The sequence below is a fragment of the Fukomys damarensis genome, unplaced genomic scaffold, assembly GCF_012274545.1.
Source record: "Fukomys damarensis isolate Sample0158 unplaced genomic scaffold, DMR_v1.0_HiC HiC_scaffold_18, whole genome shotgun sequence".
Lineage (NCBI taxonomy): Eukaryota > Metazoa > Chordata > Mammalia > Rodentia > Bathyergidae > Fukomys > Fukomys damarensis.
In genome coordinates, this window is record NW_022900930.1 from 52258885 (window position 1) to 52277432 (window position 18548).

General features: G+C 43.7%; 1 protein-coding gene across 1 annotated transcript in view; it reads left to right on the forward strand.

Moving 5' to 3' along the window:
- The first annotated feature begins 277 nt into the window (after nt 1-277).
- Csmd1 (CUB and Sushi multiple domains 1) overlaps nt 278-18548 on the forward strand; it is a 1140625-nt gene continuing 1122354 nt past the window's right edge. The window contains exon 1 of the mRNA XM_010620376.3: nt 278-3578. Coding sequence (XP_010618678.1) covers nt 3301-3578 — 278 coding nt within the window. The 5' untranslated portion in view covers nt 278-3300. The remainder of the gene's footprint in view (nt 3579-18548) is intronic.

Below are 18548 nucleotides of genomic sequence, written 5' to 3' on the forward strand. Positions count from 1 at the left end.
TGCATGTAAAACCTAAAAATTTACAAGGTTGGCAGTTATAACACAAGCATTTATCTATGAGCTTATTTTATTCAATTAAAATACTTGATCCTATTGAGGCAATTCTTTACAATATATATTAGCATCTTACTTGAGTTAAATTCTGGTATTAATAAAGGCAAGCCTATAAATTACTTGTGTCCCTCAATTATAAGTACTTTGTGTGTTTGGAATACACATTTGGAGAATAATTATGAATTGTACAGTCATTGTTTTGTGAGCATTATGTAGGAAATAATGTTGTTTTGATCCATAACTTCAAGGTAACTATTAATAAGGGAGATTTCTTCAATTTAATATTAGTTAGGGTTCGGAATGTCATTTACCCTGAATGACTCTGGTCAATACTATTGCAGTGATGTTGCTTAGACTAATAATTCTTTTAATATGGCTCTTTTTATTTTTATTAAAGCCCAAGTGCTTGCCTAGATCAGTTGACACTGACTTGGAGGTGAATTGTCACTTCCCCAGGGGACCAAAAGTTGTGCCAAAGAGACAGGGCAGGGCTATTGCTTCTACAAAGAGAAGCTAAGGAAGATTTTTTGTGTATGTCTTTAGCAGAAAATTCTGTTTTCTTATAGCTGCAGGTCTGGGAATGGCCCCAAGGTGAGATCAGTTGGTTCCACTTCATGATCCTTTCATCTATTTTCATTTCTGTTTCTATGTCTTCTGCTAGGTATCATGTCTTTCCACCCTGTTGCCTTTTTCTTACTAAAGAAAAGTTCCCTAAAGTTCATTAAAGAAATGAGGTTTATCTATTACTTTGTTATATGTTATTTTTTTAATTATCCATTGCAAAAAACTCTTTTTGGGGTTTCTTTGTAATTCATTGATTTATTATTTTTCTTGTGTTCGATTTAAAATGTGTGCACACACAGCAAAGACTTCTTGAGTTGTTTTCTCCTGGAAGCATTATTATTTCATGTGTGCATTTAAGTCTGCAACTCAGCCGGGTCGGTCTTTATATATCCTGTGAGACTTGACCTGAGGCTTGCTTTTCCCACTTGGATTTCCAGTTGTCTGGCACCATGTGCTGCAAAGCCTGACCTCTTTCTAGTGCATTCCAGTGGCTTTGCTGTAAATCTGGCTTCGGAGTCTGAGTGGGCTTTTTGGATTTCTTTCCCCTGCTGGTGGCTCTTTAACTTGGCAAATACCCTAGTTTAATTGCTGTAGCTTTACAATCAGATGCAACAAGAGGTGTGTCAAGATCTCCAGTTTTATTCTTTTTCAAGGTTGTCTTGGATATTCTTGGCCCAGACCAAATATATCAGAAGCTGTCTTAGGTGTAGAAACTTAAAAACTTCTTTGTTGGTTACAAAGTGCTGCCAAGGACGAGAATCATTTCCTGAGAACTTTGCAGTGGATCCCGAGTCTCTAACAGGGCCCACGGAAAAGTCGTTCTGCAGAAGGCACTGTAAAGAAAAGCACACCCTAAGCCCACCAGAAGCCAGTCCATAGCGAATTCTTAAGAGCTGATACTGATACTCTTCTGTTGAATTTTTCCCCCTCTGACTTATACTCATCCTCATTTTTTTATTTACCGCAGAGAAGTGCTGGACAAACTAGAAAAGCTATTTTCTTAAAAGATCTTTCAAAACCCCCACAGCTTTAATATCATCCTGTTGCGGTGTTATTGTCAGATTTAAATTCTGTGGGAAATGGGCCTCTTCTTAGTTCTTTAGTTTTAAACTCATAAATTCCTTTTGTTAAAGCTTTTTAAATTGAAATCTAGCAAACTCCCACAAGCATTTGCTATTACTCTGAAATATTTGAGCTCACTGAGACCTAGTACTGTGTTTGTTTTTAGAATAAAAGACAGTTGGAAGTAGTTTTCTGCGTGTGCTTCCACAGTGAAAGCTGGGGTAATGCTTGGGCTTCAGTGCTTACGCTGTGTGCAACAACCCAAGCACACCCGGGGCTTCTCTTATATTCTGTGTCCAAACATTTAAACACATTTCAAACACAATGGTGGAGAATGAGAGGGAAGGAGAGACTGCGGTTTCCAGGGCCTTCGTGGGCGCCAAGCTCAGGGCAGTTCGATGTGGGAATGGCTGCAGGCGTCACGGCTCCAGCACCTGAAGGTCTTGTCGCCCCTAGGGCAGTCCGGGCCATCCATGTACTGCCTGGCCCTGGTGTCTGCTCTATCTCATTACACGGACCATCCCTCCGCGTGGCCAGGGCAGGCAGAAGGTGGGAGGGAGCTGAAGAGAACAAAGTTGAGTGCCCAGGGCCCACTGAGCAGGACCCTGAAGGCTGGCCTGGGCAGTGGACCCAGGAGGGAGGCAGGTGCAGCTTGTTAGGCAGGGCTGTGGTCACGGGGAAGGCACAGGTGCAGAGTGGAGCCCAAGAGGCAGGAGGAGCAGTGCAGGCCACAGGGCAGGTGGAGAAGGAGGAAGTGGGAGTGGAGGCGGGGCTGGCGGGTGAGGGCGTGGCCTTTCCCAGTTCCCTGCAGGCTCTGCTTTCACCAGAAGACACTTGAAGGAGCCACACCTTCAGTGTACAAAGAGCCCCTGCGCTCCGGAGCTGCCCCTGAGGAGCCCAGGAAAGAGGCTGCAGCCTGACTGGCTCTGCACCCAGCTCCCTGTTTCCCTTAGCACGGGGACCTAAGCTCCAGAGTCCTGTCCCCCTGCCTGAGGGGAGGAGCTGCACACCCGAGAAAGACCAGATCCCCGATGGCTGGGCGGACGGCCTTCTGAGGCACGCTTTCCTTCTCCGTCCTCTTTCAGGTCCCACTTGTGTAAGGGCAGTGGTATAATAGTAATGGCGTCCTTCTGTTCTTGTGCTGGGCCGCTCTTCGTTTGGGGGTCACCTAGATTATCTTGTCCGTTACTTTTGTTTCTCTGAGGTCTCTTTCTCCTCTGCTTGCGGGGTTCCTCTTCCAGCCCCGAGGCTAATCAGCCACATGGTTTTCCTGGTCATGGTACCACACCCGCGGTCATCCGGCTGCATCAAGGACTTGTGTGCGCGCGCGCACGGCGTGTGCTTTTTAACGGTGTTTCATCTGTAGTTCGGTTTCCTCCAAAGAACTCAAGGAGGACAAGGCAGGTGAGCACGGTACCGTGCAGACCTTTGGCACCGAATGCGTTGCACCTGCGTGGTAGTCTGCGCCGATGAGACCGTGTTTGCCAGTAACAAGGCTTCCCCAGGCTGCTCGGGAAACTCCCAGGTGTGGTTCTGTCTGCCCTCCCTGTCTGTCCCTCGGCAGGACGGACTTAGCCCTCCACGTTTGTGCGTGGGGATCCCAGTTAACTCAGGATACGAATGGGCCCTCCAAGCGGGGGATCGTGGGAGACTCAGGCTGACGCTGTGTGTGTTCCCCCAGGTCAGAACTGCGGAGGCTTGGTCCAGGGCCCCAACGGCACGATTGAGAGCCCGGGCTTCCCCCACGGCTACCCCAACTACGCCAACTGCACGTGGGTCATCGTCACGGGGGAGCGCAGCCGCATCCAGCTGTCTTTCCACGCCTTCGCCCTGGAAGAGGACTTCGACATCCTGTCGGTGTACGACGGGCAGCCGCAGCAGGGGAACCTGAAAGTCAGGTAAGGCGGCCGGTGCGCGCAGACTCTGCACACAGCCGGCGCGGTCAGATCGGCGCCCCTGGCCGCAAACTGTAGCAGTGCATCCCTGACTGTGCCCTGCCCCTTCCCCGCCGTCCGGAAACCCCTAGAAAGCAATCTGACTTCACATTCGCGAATCAGATCGCTGCAGATCTTTAGAAGGGCTCTGGCAAGGTAATTTAAACAAAGTTTCAAGCCGCCGTAGTTTTTAAGCAGCTGTGGAGTTGAGGGGAAAATCACTGAGGTAAATGCAACCACGTAGTCCGCACAACAACGTAAAAACTTCGTGTTGCTGAGACTATATCCAGTCAGGAGAACACAGAAGTGGGACGTGAGAACAGGAAAAATAGTCCAGGCTTGGCAGAGCTTCATAGTCTCTATGAGTTTCTGCTTCTGATCTGTGATTTTCGCCGTGAAGAAAGAAAAAGATTTCCTGGATTGAAATTAAATTACATTTTTTCATTTGTCAACAGAAAAAAGTATGTATCTATTTGACAAATGAAAGAGGAATATTCCTTTCAAAGAAATCATATTTTTAAAAACTGATGAGCATATTCAAATACATTCACTTAGGGCAAACAAAGCTTTTACCTTCTGATTTTAAATTTCTCCGTTGATTAGAAGATTGAATTTGGTATCTGGAGGTTTTTACAAAAATTGACAGTAGGCAGAAGGAATTGTGCTCCTTAGATTCAGTGGTATTGTTTCTAATGCTGATGGAAATGCGCACAAAGATCATAGAGTTTATTCATTATTTTGTGGAATGAAAATAATGTATTTCAAATATATTAATAGTATTGATGTATTTTTAAAAAATATAAATTATCTTCTCTTTTGGGTGGGTCACCTACAGTATCTGTTTTCTGTCTGAGAATAATTTCTCCAAATATGTAGTATGCATCAGCTGACTCTTCTAAGTGAGGTCAGTTTCCTTTTTGAGTAGCACCTGTCGCCCTGCTCTTGGATGTTTGAACAAGGTGTCGGTCTACATGCGCAACACTTCCCCATCATTCCTGCTATTCCAGATTTTAGTCAGGTTCTGCTCTTCCATTGCTGCAAGTGCCACCACTCCTCGGGAATAGCAATCCATTGTAACAAAGTGAACTAACAAAAACTGCAGAATTAAGGCTAAAAAGATAATAGAGAATCCAGTTTATTTCAATATCTACAAAATGACTCTGTTAATATTGTTAAAAAGCAAATAGAAAATATGTATTCTTAGTGTTTTTTTTTTTTCCCTGAACTGGGGAATGGGGATTCAACTCAGGACCTTGCACTTATGAGGCAGGTGGCAGCACCACTGAGCTAAAAGCCCTGGCCCACAAATATGTATACTTAAAAATACTTCTTTTTAAAATATTCCCATTTGCTATAATTCCTTCACATATAGGAACCCCATCTTATGTAGTAATTTGATTGGTTGCTTGTCTTCTACAGTGTATCACCCTGTTACAGTGATGTTGCGGTCACTTTGTGTTTGTGAGCCTGAAGTCTGGAATGTAGCTGTATCCTGTAGTTTATTGTTGGAGCAACAGTGGAGATGTTAAGGTTAGAACAATTCGGCTCTCTGTGATTTGTTTTCAGGTCCCAAAGATCATTCCCCAGATTGATAGGGGAGCCCGAGGGAGCCTTGATTATCAGCTGGGGAGATGTGCGCCACCCTAGCCTTCAACTCACTTAGATACTTCTGGTAAAAGGGAGGGGATGCTAAGAAACTCTACTAGTTACTATGAATGTCTCACTTTCCTCATGCCCTACAATTAAGACAGAGGCCCGTGTTCAAATTTCCGTCCCTTGCTTGGTCTTAAAGTTAGAGTGAAGTTTTCATCTTCATGTTGACCAGCGTAATTCTTCCTCCTACCTCTGTGTTTGAAATACCCGCTGGAAGCACCATTCTGTGGTTACCCAGTAACTTTGGGGGGCTGCAGCATGTGTCGTCCAAATGGGCAAAACCTAACAGAAGCCACGGTTATACCAGCGACTACTAAGTGCTCCGGGCTGTACTAATGTAAAGTTCTGAATGTACAGTAGCGTGCAAGGGAAATGTGAGGTGTGTCAGAGAGACACGCGTGAGAACTGGTTCATTCTTTCATAATGCAGCATTGGCGGGTTGAAAAGTGGTTCCAGCCAGCATCAAGTTCTAATTAATTGGGAAGTGGGGGCTCTAATGTTATTTGTTCCCTGGTCTCCCAGTGTTGTATCTCAGGGTTAACTAACGAGGCTGAAATAGCTGGCATTGAGATAGGCGCTTTGGAGCAAGGGTCTGTTTGGACTGCTGACCGGGGAGCTGTCAGGAGGGTTGTCACTCAGAGCTGTCCTTGTTCCAATACCCATGGTGGCTGTTGGTGGCAGCCCAGAGTATGCACTGACTAAAACTGATGATGGTATGCTGCACAACTTGGGTGGTTTACTATAAAGAAATGTATCTTTTTAACTGCCATAAGGGTTTTTCCTTGAGAAACTTAACATGTGCATTTAATGCCCAAGAAACAAAGCCTAGAATCTGTACTTTAGAATCATTGATGATTCCATTATAATTTGAATAGTAGTCAATCAATGTATTATTTACTATACACAGAAAGTATTTAAAGTTAATGTACAAATTATGACATCGTCTTCTTTTTCAACAAATGTGCCCATAATAGCATGCGGTTTGTCCCCTCCCAATGCATCCATTTTAATATGGAGATGTAAAACAAGACTTCTCTTGTTATGTACAAGGAAAAAAATCCTAAAATTAGAAATAAAAATGTGATAATTAAATTCTCTGAAATGAGATCCATAGTTGCTCAATGAGTTTTATGAGCAATTATTGCTAATTATAAAACCCTGACCTTCACTGACCATGCAGTGTCTCTTGCTTTTTAGTTCTTTTTTTGCTCTCTGCAACCATACTGTCATGCCATCCTAAAATATAAGTTTTTCCACCTCTCTCCATCATCCTCCCCTGGAGAGGGGGGTAATTGTCCTGTGTGACGGATATCCAGCATGTGTTCTGTGAAGTAGTATTTATTTGCCACAAGTCAGAGAGTAATTGAAGTTGACATCAATTTCCAGCTGTGATAACATGATAATATCGAAGTTTGAAAATAAATCCCATTAGCAACTGCAAAAGTGAAGAAAAGTGAACCTGCAAAGGAAAATTGTTCTTAAAAATGCAGAAAATCAAGATAACATTGTTTCATGATTATTGTGAAATGTGAGGCCTAGGAAAATAGCTTTGGTGTTATCTCAGCTTTCTTGGCCTCTTGCTTTTAAAGGTGACCCGTGATTTCGTGTGGTGATGATAATGAGAGGTTAGAGGTGGGAGTGACGGGACCATTACGATCAGGGAATCATGAGCACGTGTCGTTAAAGTAGCACAGTCTTCCTTTTCTTAAAACTGCAATCAAGCGTTTGAATAAGCATTAACTAAGAAAGCTGCAGAATATTAATTATATCTGACGACGCTTGGAAAGTCTCAGGTGCACTGTGATTACACTGTCAAAGTGCAGCCTTGTCAAAATGCTGCTGCTGTCCCCTCCCAGTCGTCACCGTGAGGTCCCCAGGGAGCCGCTGTGGCTCAGTGGTCAGACACAAACCAAAGGGCCACAGGTTTTGGAGCTGGGCTGGTGACGGATGTCTCGGTCTGGCTCTGGGAATCGGGGTGGGGGCACGTGTCACAGCCTCGGGCCAGTGCCAGACAAGGACCCCAACCTATAGGTACACCTGGGCGGCCACTCGGGCAGGAGTGAGAGTGACCAGTGTGTCCAGCCAGCAGAGCAGAGGCGACTACTCTCCATACACCTTCTAGAATGGTGAAATAAATGAGTTCTCTTAGGTACAATTTCTCAACTTATTTTGTCAACATATGCTTTGCATTAGCAACTCATCGGCCAGCTCAGCAAGACGGGGAACTTTGAGGATTTGTTTGTTTGCTCTCCCTTTAATTTGACTGTTGAGAGTAGGTGGGGAGGACAGAGATTCTGTAATCCAAGACGAGACTGGGCCTAGGCGTGGTTCTATAACCCTTTCCTCCGCTGGCCGGGTTTCATACAAAGCCTATGTTCCTGTATTCACCAAACTGTCTTTGTTAACAAAAATATTATATTACTAGTAATACAAAGTGCTGATGATCAGTAGTAAAGCCTCAAGGGGAGGGGGCAAGGCTTTGTCTGTAAGCCCATCGCCCAGTTCCCTGTGTGTAAATTCGGACCGTGCCCCTCACTGGTGGAGGGAGGCGCCAGGGAAGCCAGGAACTGATGTTTACTTCCGTATCTTGGCCGTTTTGAAAGTAGCGAGACTGTATTAACCGGAAGAGCGTAACTTTAGAGAACTGATTAATGGACACTCAAGGAAAATGTTCAGGTAGCTGCTTTCCTCTGAGATTCCCTTTGGGAAAATGTGAACTGCAGGGAAAATATGCAGATTTTTCAGAAAGTGTGGACTAGAAAGACCATTGCCAAGTTGTTTGCAAAATGACTCCACTTTCATCAGACAAAGTGTCTTCTGCATTTGAACACTGAAACTTGGAAATAAAAATGAGATTTATAAAAATTATTTAAAAAAAAATTTTTAAGAGTAGGAAAAATTTGTTGAAAGAAAGATGCTCTCTAAAAGAGACAGAAGGGGGATCAGAAAGAGGATTGCCCTGATTTATAAAAATTTAAATCTTCATTATTTGTAGAAACATTTTAGATTATACACTTAATTATAATAGGGATAGAATATCAGAAAGAAATTTTGTCTTTCTAGATAAGACAATTTAGGATCACACATGAATGAAAAATTTGACTTTTCCAAATTTAAAAATTAAAACAAATGTAAAACAGAAACAATACTTATGATAGGTATGAAAGACAAAACTGGTTTTCTTCATTTAAAACACACACTTCTACAGCAATAAGAAGATGAAGTAAACCATTTACTTGACCATATAAAATATGAACAAAGATTGCAAATTAAAAATGCATGAAACTATATTAAGAGTAAATGAAAACAACGTCATAAAATTTCTCACCATTGTGAATGGCAAAATTTCAAAATTTTTAGAGCTCAAAATTTTTGAGGATATTGGACATATACCTATATCTTGCATTTCTGGACATTTTTAATAGAAATTTTCCTCCAATTAAGAGCTAGTGTGTATTCATATTTATATTGTTGTCTTAGTTACTCTCTCATTGCTAGGACAAAACACCTGACTCCCACAAAATAAGAAGGAAGAATTTATTTTGCCCCACAGTTTGTAGAAGTGTGCCTGCAGTCAGCTGGCTCCAAGGCAGGCGGGCACGGCAGAGAGGCTGGCAGAGCACAAACAGTCCGTGGCAGGGCAGACAGGAAGCGGAGAGATGAAAGAGGGAAGACCTCGCCAGCCCACTCTCTTCCCACCAGCCTCCCCTCCCAACATCACATTTAGCTATAAACGCATCAGACAACTGCTCCACTGATGAGCATCCCACACCCATGTTCAGTCACATCTTCAAACCCCGTTTATGAGTGCATGAGGCCTTGGGGAGAAATCTAGATATAAACCTAGAAAATTGTGATATCTAAACATCTATAAATAAACCTTAGGTAAGTGTAGTAGCTATAAGATACCATTAAAGAGAATGAATGGGATGTTACTCCTTGATAGGAAGAAATCCTCCGCATACATTTCGTATTTAAAGATAACAGTGGCAGACGGCCAAATTTCTCAAGGTTCTCTTCTCTTTAAATATGGATAATAACTCATAGTGCAACACCACCCCTATGATGCTGGAGCTCACGATCCAGGAACTGGCATTGGAACAAATTTCCTGTGACTTCACCTGGGCTGCAGGAATCTTCAAGAAGTCTTCTAACGAGCTGGAGGGCTCATGGTACCTTTCTGCCAGCCCTGTCATTTAATCAGGAAAATGTTGCTGCAGTCCCCAAATTGTAGGCTATTTTAATGTTCCTGGCCAGTCAGAGCTGGTTGGTTTTCTCTTCTTGGGATGTGTGCTCTGTCCTTGACACTCCCGGGATCCTCTGTCTCCCGCCTTCCCCTTGCCTCTCCTTCGGCTGACTCTCCCCATGTGCCTATGTACACTGGCACCAATCTCTCTCCTCCAGGAGTGGGCGCTGGGCAGTGTCTGGAGCGTTTCTGGTTGTCACAACTCGGAGGGAGGATGACTAGTTGGTACGATCCAGAGATGCTAGTCCGTCTCCTACATTGCCAAGGACAGACACGAGGTAAAGAATCACCTTTCATAAAATGTCAAGAGGCCAAGGCTGAGACCTCTGCTGGCCACACTAGGCTTACTCAAGTCCTCCCCGTGTCTGAGTTTACCTGCAGCGTGTCTCTCCTGGGAGTGAGGGAGTGATGGAGAACAAGGAGAGGCTGGGGCTGGGTCAGGGTGATCAGGCAGGGGTGCAGGTGCTTGGCTCATGTAAGAGAAGGGAAGTGAGGGGGACCCAGATCCCCGTAATTGATTTCACCTGGAATCATTCCTGCAGTCTACTTCAAAGGGAAATATAATATCATTATTATTTTGTTCTTGCTTTCTGTGAAAAAGTGTCAAGGAGTCAGGTGAGACATCAACTGACTTTTATTCTGTTTCAGGGTAGTGGATCTCTAAAAGCAGTGTTAGAAAAGCAAAAGTGAAGATCTAGACATGAAAAGCTGCCATGCCCTTTCCAATTTGATGCTATTTTAAAAACTACTGAATGCAATTTACTAAATTGAATAAACACTTGAAGAAATAATTTTGAGGATAAAAAGTTGGTTGAAATCACTTCCTGAGAATTTACATTAAAAAGCAATAAAGAACTATAAATAGCCTTATTTGTTACAATGTCCATGCTCATAAATGAGCTTTGTGTGGTGGATCACACCGTCTTGTAGTTTTTGTGTTTATGGGTGCACATTTACTGCATATAATGATCTCCCTCATCATGGGGTGTTGGCGCACGTGTACATAAGACCTCTTTCTTCATCTCCTTCACCCCTCCCTTTCCCTTCTGCAGAAGATCTATCTCCCTGCTTCCTATTGTCTTTTATTTTGCTCTTGATTTATATTTGGGGTTTAATGCTTGGTTTTAAAGATTTACCTCTTTCTCCTCCTCACATTTTCAGTGTTAGGTTGGCAGCTTCTATCGATGATTTATCCTTTATCACCAACAGTAGCTGGGTGTTAACAAAATAATAAACAAATTGATTTCATTTGAATAAATATATTAGCTGCTTAGAAAATACTTTGAAAGGGAGTGAATATTACATTAAAAAATATATTATCTATTTTACTTTACAAAATTTAAAACTAATTTGATAATTAGAATATGAAACAATTCCTTGTTTTTCCTTAATAAATCCACATCACAATTCCTTGGCATAGAAGTGCAATAGATGCTGTATCCAAATGTGCTAAAAATTGTTAGAAAGGCACATGCTAAGCTGTATTTTCTTCTGGCTTCCATCTCTCCTTGCTGTCTTCTCAGAACCAGAATTAGTAACAAGGGGGGACAGAAGTCTGCTCACAGCCCTGAGGGTGGGGTATCAGAAGAGCCCATCAGATTCTTTCTCTGGGGCAGTCTATCACTTCTGCCCCCAGACCAGAGCCCAGCTGCCCTCACCCTGCCCAGTGGACACTAGCTAGTGGGCTTTCTTGACTCTGACCAAGTCTACTCTTGTCCATCTCCTCCTTACCCCCACCCACCCTGAGATCAGACAATTTTCTCTCTCAACCTTACTTCCAGCACAAATTTCCAAGCCCAAAGGTTCTGTGGATCTTACACTAAACTCTCAAGTAGAAGACATAGGGTTACAGCTGTTGTTTGATGACTACTTATTTCCGTGCCCTGTGTAACCAACATCTATTCCTTTTTCCTTTAGAAACCACTAGCATTAAAAAATATATTTGGCTGGCTCTGAGTTTCAAGGAAATAGTTCCACCATCAATTGGATATATGTTCAATTTCAGTGGAGAATCAGAGAGTAAGCAGAAATAATACAAGGAATGTTTCACACTGCCAGCCCTAACCTTTCAGCCAAAAGAAGAAAATTGAGCTAAAGAAAACCTTGGCCTCCTGAAGCCTTCTAAAACTGCCTCTCTAATGGACATACCTTCTCAATTTTTCCTGTCTCTACATAGGTCCTTCAAGGCATTTTTCTCTGAGCAAAATATTAGATGTTATCAGTCCATGATAGATCTGTGAAAAATGACACAGGCTCATCTTTGGCACAGTATACAGATACAAATCACTATGCTCCTTGCTTAGGCTTTTGTACTTACGAGTCCATGCAACAGGGAATGCTTATGTTGAAATTACATATTTCTACCAGACAAATCTTTGACATATGTGGTCTACTTTTTGTTGGTACTTTTGCAATCCAGTGGAGTTGGGCAAGTCCTTCCTTCGAATAGTGATGGCGGAGCTGGGAGGATGTGGGATCTGTAGTTAGGATGGCGGAGTGCTTGTGCATATTCAACACTATTGCATCAGAAATGTGCTCCTTAACCTCAAAGACAAACTCCAAGACCAGAGTACTGTCGAACGCAGTGGATGTTGCTCACATAGCAATACGGGAAGAGCCATTTAATTTTCACATTGTAATTTCCTCCTTTTAAATATGTAGTAAGATAAGGCACTCCACGATTGAGGCGAAAATACCATTCATGTCTCGATGGATGGATGAGTGGCTCTTCTGGGACACCGAGAGCCCCAGGCCTCTCGTGGATGTCTCCCATGCGTGTTCTGTGCCCTGTGGACAGTTGCAGGGCCAAAGGCACTGGCTGTCTGAGATGGGCTGCAGCTTGGAGCCCAGAAGGGACTTACTGACAATGCTTAGCATGCAGGAAGGAGCTGCCCCAGATGAGATGCTGTGACCTTCCCCAGAGTGTTGAGGGCAGCAGTGGAAAGGGGACGTGAGGCCATGGTCAGCAGCAGGAACGGTCCACCAGGCTCCATGTTTCTGTCCAGTAGCCACGTACCTCTTTCCCATTTCCTACTGGACGCTCACTCATCATTTTGTTCCTATTCACGGCCCACTTTGAGCGGATCATCTAAGAGGTCTCTCAAAGGAATCCTCCTGGTAGTCAGATGATCTCAGGTTGTCATTGTAAGAGCAGCAAGCTAACTGAGCCAGGAGAGGATGCCACCATCATAACAAACCCATCCATTCTGAGCAGCTCACTTGGAAAAGCTGCTATTATCTAGCAAGATTGCATTTAAGTTTTCCAAAAAGCACAGTGACCTCCCTGTACCGCACCTCCACCCAAATGAATGACCCCGAAAGGCTAAGGTGGGTGTGATTTCAGCTTGGAGTCTCAGTTCCTTCTAGGCCAGACGCAGCTCCATGTCCTCCATGCTCACTGCAGTGTGTAGTGTAGTACGGGCAGAGGGCAGGTGTGCGGCAGCAGGCAGGGGCACAACAGCTCTGAATTCAGTCCTGCTCTGCAGAAGAGACCACCTGCCGTGCCCCACCAGGCTGCCAGGCAGAAACGTGGGCTGTACCAAGTGCCCCACATCTGCCCATTGTCCAGCAATCGCAGTCCCACAGGCTGGTAACTCCAGAGTGACCAGAGGAGTCCTTTCCAGCCATCCTGGCCTCAGAGGGGCGGGACTCTTTCTAGGGCGCAGCAGCTTCTCTTTTACAGTTGAGATCATAGAAGATCCTCCTGAGAGACAGAACAGTTCTGCCTCAGCCGCTCCTGGCATGGGGGCATGGCTGTGCCTGTATCCTGCTCACACACTGCAGTGGGCTCTGGAGGGAGGAAAGTTTGACTCTCAGGACGTGTTTTCCAAGTGTTTCTGTATGACTGCCGTTTTGGATCCTGGCATTAGAGCCCCGGCACATAAAGAGCCCAACTTCCAGGGAATGGATTCCAGAGTTCTCCACACAGCGCTAGATAGCCATCTTGAAACTAGGCTGACAAACCTTTAAATGGGAAATTTTAAGGTGCAGATAAAAAACAATTATGCACATAGAAAAAGTAAAATTTGGTAGGTTGTAATGTACAACCATAGGACCAAAATGAGTATACAATTTCTTATCTGCCACAAAAATTTTCTTGTTGTGCTGTAGTCTGTTTTTATCCTTGCCCCTCACTGCCCCAGGCCACCACTGGTGGTTTTTTCTGTCACTGTACGTTAATTCATATTTGTAGAATTTTATACAAATCAAATTATACATGTATTTTTATGATTCCTCTTTATTGTTTTATGTAACAATAGTGCACTACCTTTATCAAGCAGGGTCCCACACAGGTGACTATGACTCATTCGCTTATTTCCTATTGATGAGAATTTGTCTTTTATGTTTTATTCCCAGGATTTCGCTATTAGAGATTAAGTGCCCATGGTCTTATTTATGTGAGTGTCTGTGCAGGAAGCGTCTTGAATTTCTCTTGCACAGCTGTGTAGAAGTGAATTGAGTGGGTCAGGTGGGGAACGTTGACTATGAGAACAGGGTCCTCACCATTTTACACTCCCACCTGCGGTAGTGAATTCCAGTTGCTTCCTGCCTTTGCCTCTATTTATTTCCAGCCATTGTAATGGTTGCACCTTAGAGTGCTGTCTTATTGTGGTTTTCCTTTGCTTTTCGCTAAAGATCATTGATGCTCGTAACTTCTTGTGTAACTGGTCATTCACTTCCCCTGTGAATATCTGTTAAAATCTTTCTGAAATTTTCACTAGGGCTTTTGACTTTTATGAGTCAAGAGTTCTCTAAATATTTGGAATAAATTATTTTATGGAAATACATGTTACAGGTGACTTCTCAAAGACTTACCCATGAGTGGAATATTTCAAACAACAAAGTTTTAAATTTTGATAAAGTCCAGTCAGAAGGTTTTCCTTGTGTTTCATTTCAGGTGCTACTAACTGACGTGATGTTTTGTGTAGACCTGGAATTCTGTGACCTACATAAGTTCAGTTATTAATGGCAGTAGCTGTTCTGGGGGTTCCTTCGAATGGTTCCTGTAAACCATCCTGTTGCCTGCAGCGGGGCAGTCGCTCCACTCAGTTTCACCTTGTTTCTTTCTGGAGCTTCGTGGACATTTTCTGGGCTGTTAGTGCAGAGAGGAGTGGGCAGCGCCCTGCCTTCCTCCCGACCACAGTGGGCGGGCGGCTTCTTCAGTGCCATCCGACGTCGCTGTTCGGTCTCAAGACCTTCCTCCCACTTCTCGGTGTGGGGTGCGCCGGGGACAGGTCTCGTTAGCCAGTAGACACTGCCTGGCCTTTTCTGCAGGGGCACCGTGTGGGAGCGCAGGGTGCAGAGCGCTCAGTGAAGGTCATCTTCGGAGTGTGGCGGGCAGCCCGGGAGCAGCTGGGCAGAGTGCTGAGCCCGATTCATCATCTGCAGTGGTTGAGCGATGGCTGAGAGATTAATGCAGCACACTCCTGCCCGGGTGGGCCGTGGAGCGGGGACGGTGAGCCCTAGCTCTGCTCCCTGCCCCTCCCTCTCTGGAACTGTTCCCTGCTCTTGTTCTTGGCCACGGGGAGCTAAGTGGCTTTGCCCTCCAAGCCCTTCCACCGTGATGTCCCTGCAGCAGGGCCTGCGGACCACGGGCTGAACCCACTGAACCCGCGAGCCAAGCCAACCTTTAGTGCGGGTCAGGTTCCTCCCCACGCATGTGCGGTAAAGCCGACTCGTGCTCCCCAGCACCCTAATTACCGCTGGGCAGGGTCTTGCCTGCGTGCCCTGCCGCTGCTTTGAAGGCCGTACCTTCTCCCAAGTCTCCTGTCTCTTGTTCGGGTTCTCTCAGGGCCTCTTTCGGTCTCCTTCACTGGCCAGTTACCCTGGGAACTGAATCCTCCCTCTTGAGATGACTGGGGCAGCCTCTGTCTCCTGACTGGCTGGGAAGGGCAGGCTGTTGATGGTGAGTGTCCTGTCCGAGCCCGTCATCTGCTTGAGCAAATCCAGTGTGTAAGATTCGGTTTACAATACATTCTAATTTCTGTCATGATTGCATTTTTGACCTATAAATGATTAAGAAGAACGATGTATGATTTAATATACTGGGAGTTTTTCTGTGACCTTATTCCTATTGTCACCTCATTTGATTCTATTATAGTTGGAAAATATACTGTGGATGACTTTGGTTCTTTATATTTATTGAAACATGATTTGTTTGATTTTTCAGCTTGAGGTAGTTGTTCCATAGTTGAGGTATTATTAAATATAAGAAAGCATCATCAATGATCATTTACTAAATTTTAGACTCTAGGAAGGTACTTTAATTTTCTCAAGTCCAGTTCCTCCTTACCACAGTGAGAATATGCATGTCCATTTCAACAGTCTGTTGTATGTGACTATATATATTCACATGCGTGATGATAGAACATATTTCTATAAAATATGTGCATCGTATATGCATATGTACACATTTATATTTTTGAAATAGGATATACTGTCATATAGAATTTTTGTTATTGTTGTATTGAACTGTTTTTAGAAGTTAATTTTTTCAAACAATTCTGCATTTTGTCTGAAATGACTTCTTTCTGAATTTGAAACAATAGAGAAATCTGCAGAAAAATACTGCAGTGAGTAGTGATGTGATTTAGTAAATATGCACGTTAAGAACCTCCCTTATTAATAAGGATTTAATTCCCCTAGATTATTATAATTTAATAAAATAGGTGTATACATTTTTATGAACATATTTATAATTGTCCATTTGCATCTGTGCTGTGTAGAATACTTAGCTTATACAATGGCTGTATTTGCAATATTTAACTTTTGGTTATGACTGGCACAGTATTGATATTCATACTTTTTATGTTTGTCACTGGGGAGGCTGAGGCAGGAGGATCGCTGTGACTTTGAGACCAGCCTGGGCTGCATAGTAAGTTCCAGGTCAGTCTCAACTACATAGTGAGACCCTGTCTTAAAAAAACAAAAACAAAAACAAAACAAAAAATACACACTTCTTCCTGAAAATGTAAGGAAATCATGTTATTAAACCAAGGGACAGACTCAGTGTTCCCAGCTGTTTTGCAATTGCGCCTGGTGCATGATGCACGCTGGAGGTCACTGACACAGGCTGGACCTGTCTGGTGAGCATTTCTGCGTATTTAATAGCATTAAAATGTATCCATGATCTCCAGAAACTTTGTGATACACACATTCTTTACTCCACTCCACATTCCCAACACAAAGTAGGAAAATCCCTTTATTGCTTATGAAAAAAATTCAGGACAAAAGACTAGTGAAATCCAGTGAGGGTGTTTGTCATTTAATATTTGCTTAGCATTCCCACTGGGGAAAGATACCGAGCAGAGAGGTAAATGGGAAATCCTTTTTGAAATTGAATTGCATTATTTTAATCTCCTCCTGGTATTACCGAAGGTGGTGCTATCTCTGCTAGAAATAAAATATGGATTTGTTCCTGTGGTTTATTTTGTGAAGGCTGTATTCTAGTCCGCTATATCCATTCCATATGCACGGAGCTGTGGAGAATTAAAACTAAATTAAGGCAGAAGATCGTGTATCTTCTACGCTGAACAATGACGTCAGAAATACATTTGAAATATCCCCAGAAATGCTTGTGGGATATCCTCAATATTCTAGACAAATAATGATATTAATTTCTCTCAGTTTTGAAAAATGGGAACAAGCATAAACTACATTTTAGATCTATTAGTTTAGCCATGTTAATGCTTGATTGAAATCTTGCAAATAATTTAAGTTCTTCCCAAGTAGTGCTTCTGGGTTATAAACCTCTGAAAAACGTGGAAAACCTCTCTCTTGAATTTAAGAGAAGCCTATGGAGGAGAAAGAAGAAATTAGGAAATAAATACTCATAAAGTTGAAGAAAAATCTACTCTTGTGTTCCTGGCCTAGTTCCCCACCCAGGATACATATTAAGTGTGAGCGAAGTAAAAACAATACAGGAGTCTTAGCCTCTCTTACTCATCCACTGAAACCACCACTGCCTGTACAGTGTGTCTGTGCTCCAGAATCCTGCACCTCCAACACCTATGAAAGTCTCTGGAGCAAATCTGAGTTTGCTGGCTTTTGTTGGGTCTCAGCAGTAGCTCAGAAGCAGAATAACGGAAGGGTGCTGATATGGACTGGGCCTGTGATCCTTAAGAGGAGTCTTTCCAGGTGGAGGCATTAGTCAGTCACTTAAAAATATGCCTTCGGCTGGCTGCAGGGCTGCTTTGTTTGCTTGCTTGTTTTCTTTAGTGCGTTGCAAGGGGACAGCAATACTTCATTTGACATTGACAAATTGACATTTTAGGCAAACAAAAATCCAATGTATCGTGGTAGTGACATGTTACCACTGAGCTTTTCCTGAGTGACTTATTGCAGGACAAAAAGCTGAGGAAGAGGAATTTTATCCTCTTAAGTAGCTACTAAATTTTTGAAAAATCAGTGCATTTTTCATTAATTAACAATTTCATTTGTATTTATTGATAATGAGCTGGGTCCAAGGCAGCATCCAGACTCTGGGACCATGTGATGAGCGGAAGACGAGAAGCATCTTGGCCTCGTAGAACAATCACTCACGTGCGGCAGACAGGGAACGAGCTCCACAGAAGCAGTGAACACAGCCTGCTTCCTAATAATGATGTCGTCCTCCAGGAGTTCGAGACTTGGGGTCAAGCATATCTGGGGGCGCTGCAGAGTCACAAAGGGAAGACCTTTGGGCCAGGGCTGTGTGGCCTTGGAGGCGGCTGTAGGGGAGCTGGGAGGCAGCAGCTATACACAGGAGTGGCCAGCACCGTGGTCCAAGACCTCAGTGAGTTCATTCAGTAGCCAGGGCCCTCTTTTGATATATGATGTGTGTAGGAATATTTACACCAACACAATTGCAATAAAAGATACATTGTCTTGCATTCCTCAACCGTATTCCCTCTGGCTTCTAGTGCTCTTTTCCCATCATTGTGCCTCGTTCCGCAGCAGTTCTGAAGTCCTCCTCCATGAATGTCTGTAAGAGGTGTCATAAAACACAGTGAATGCTGCTGCCAGTGCTGTCCAATAGAAGGCAGGTTCCTAAAACA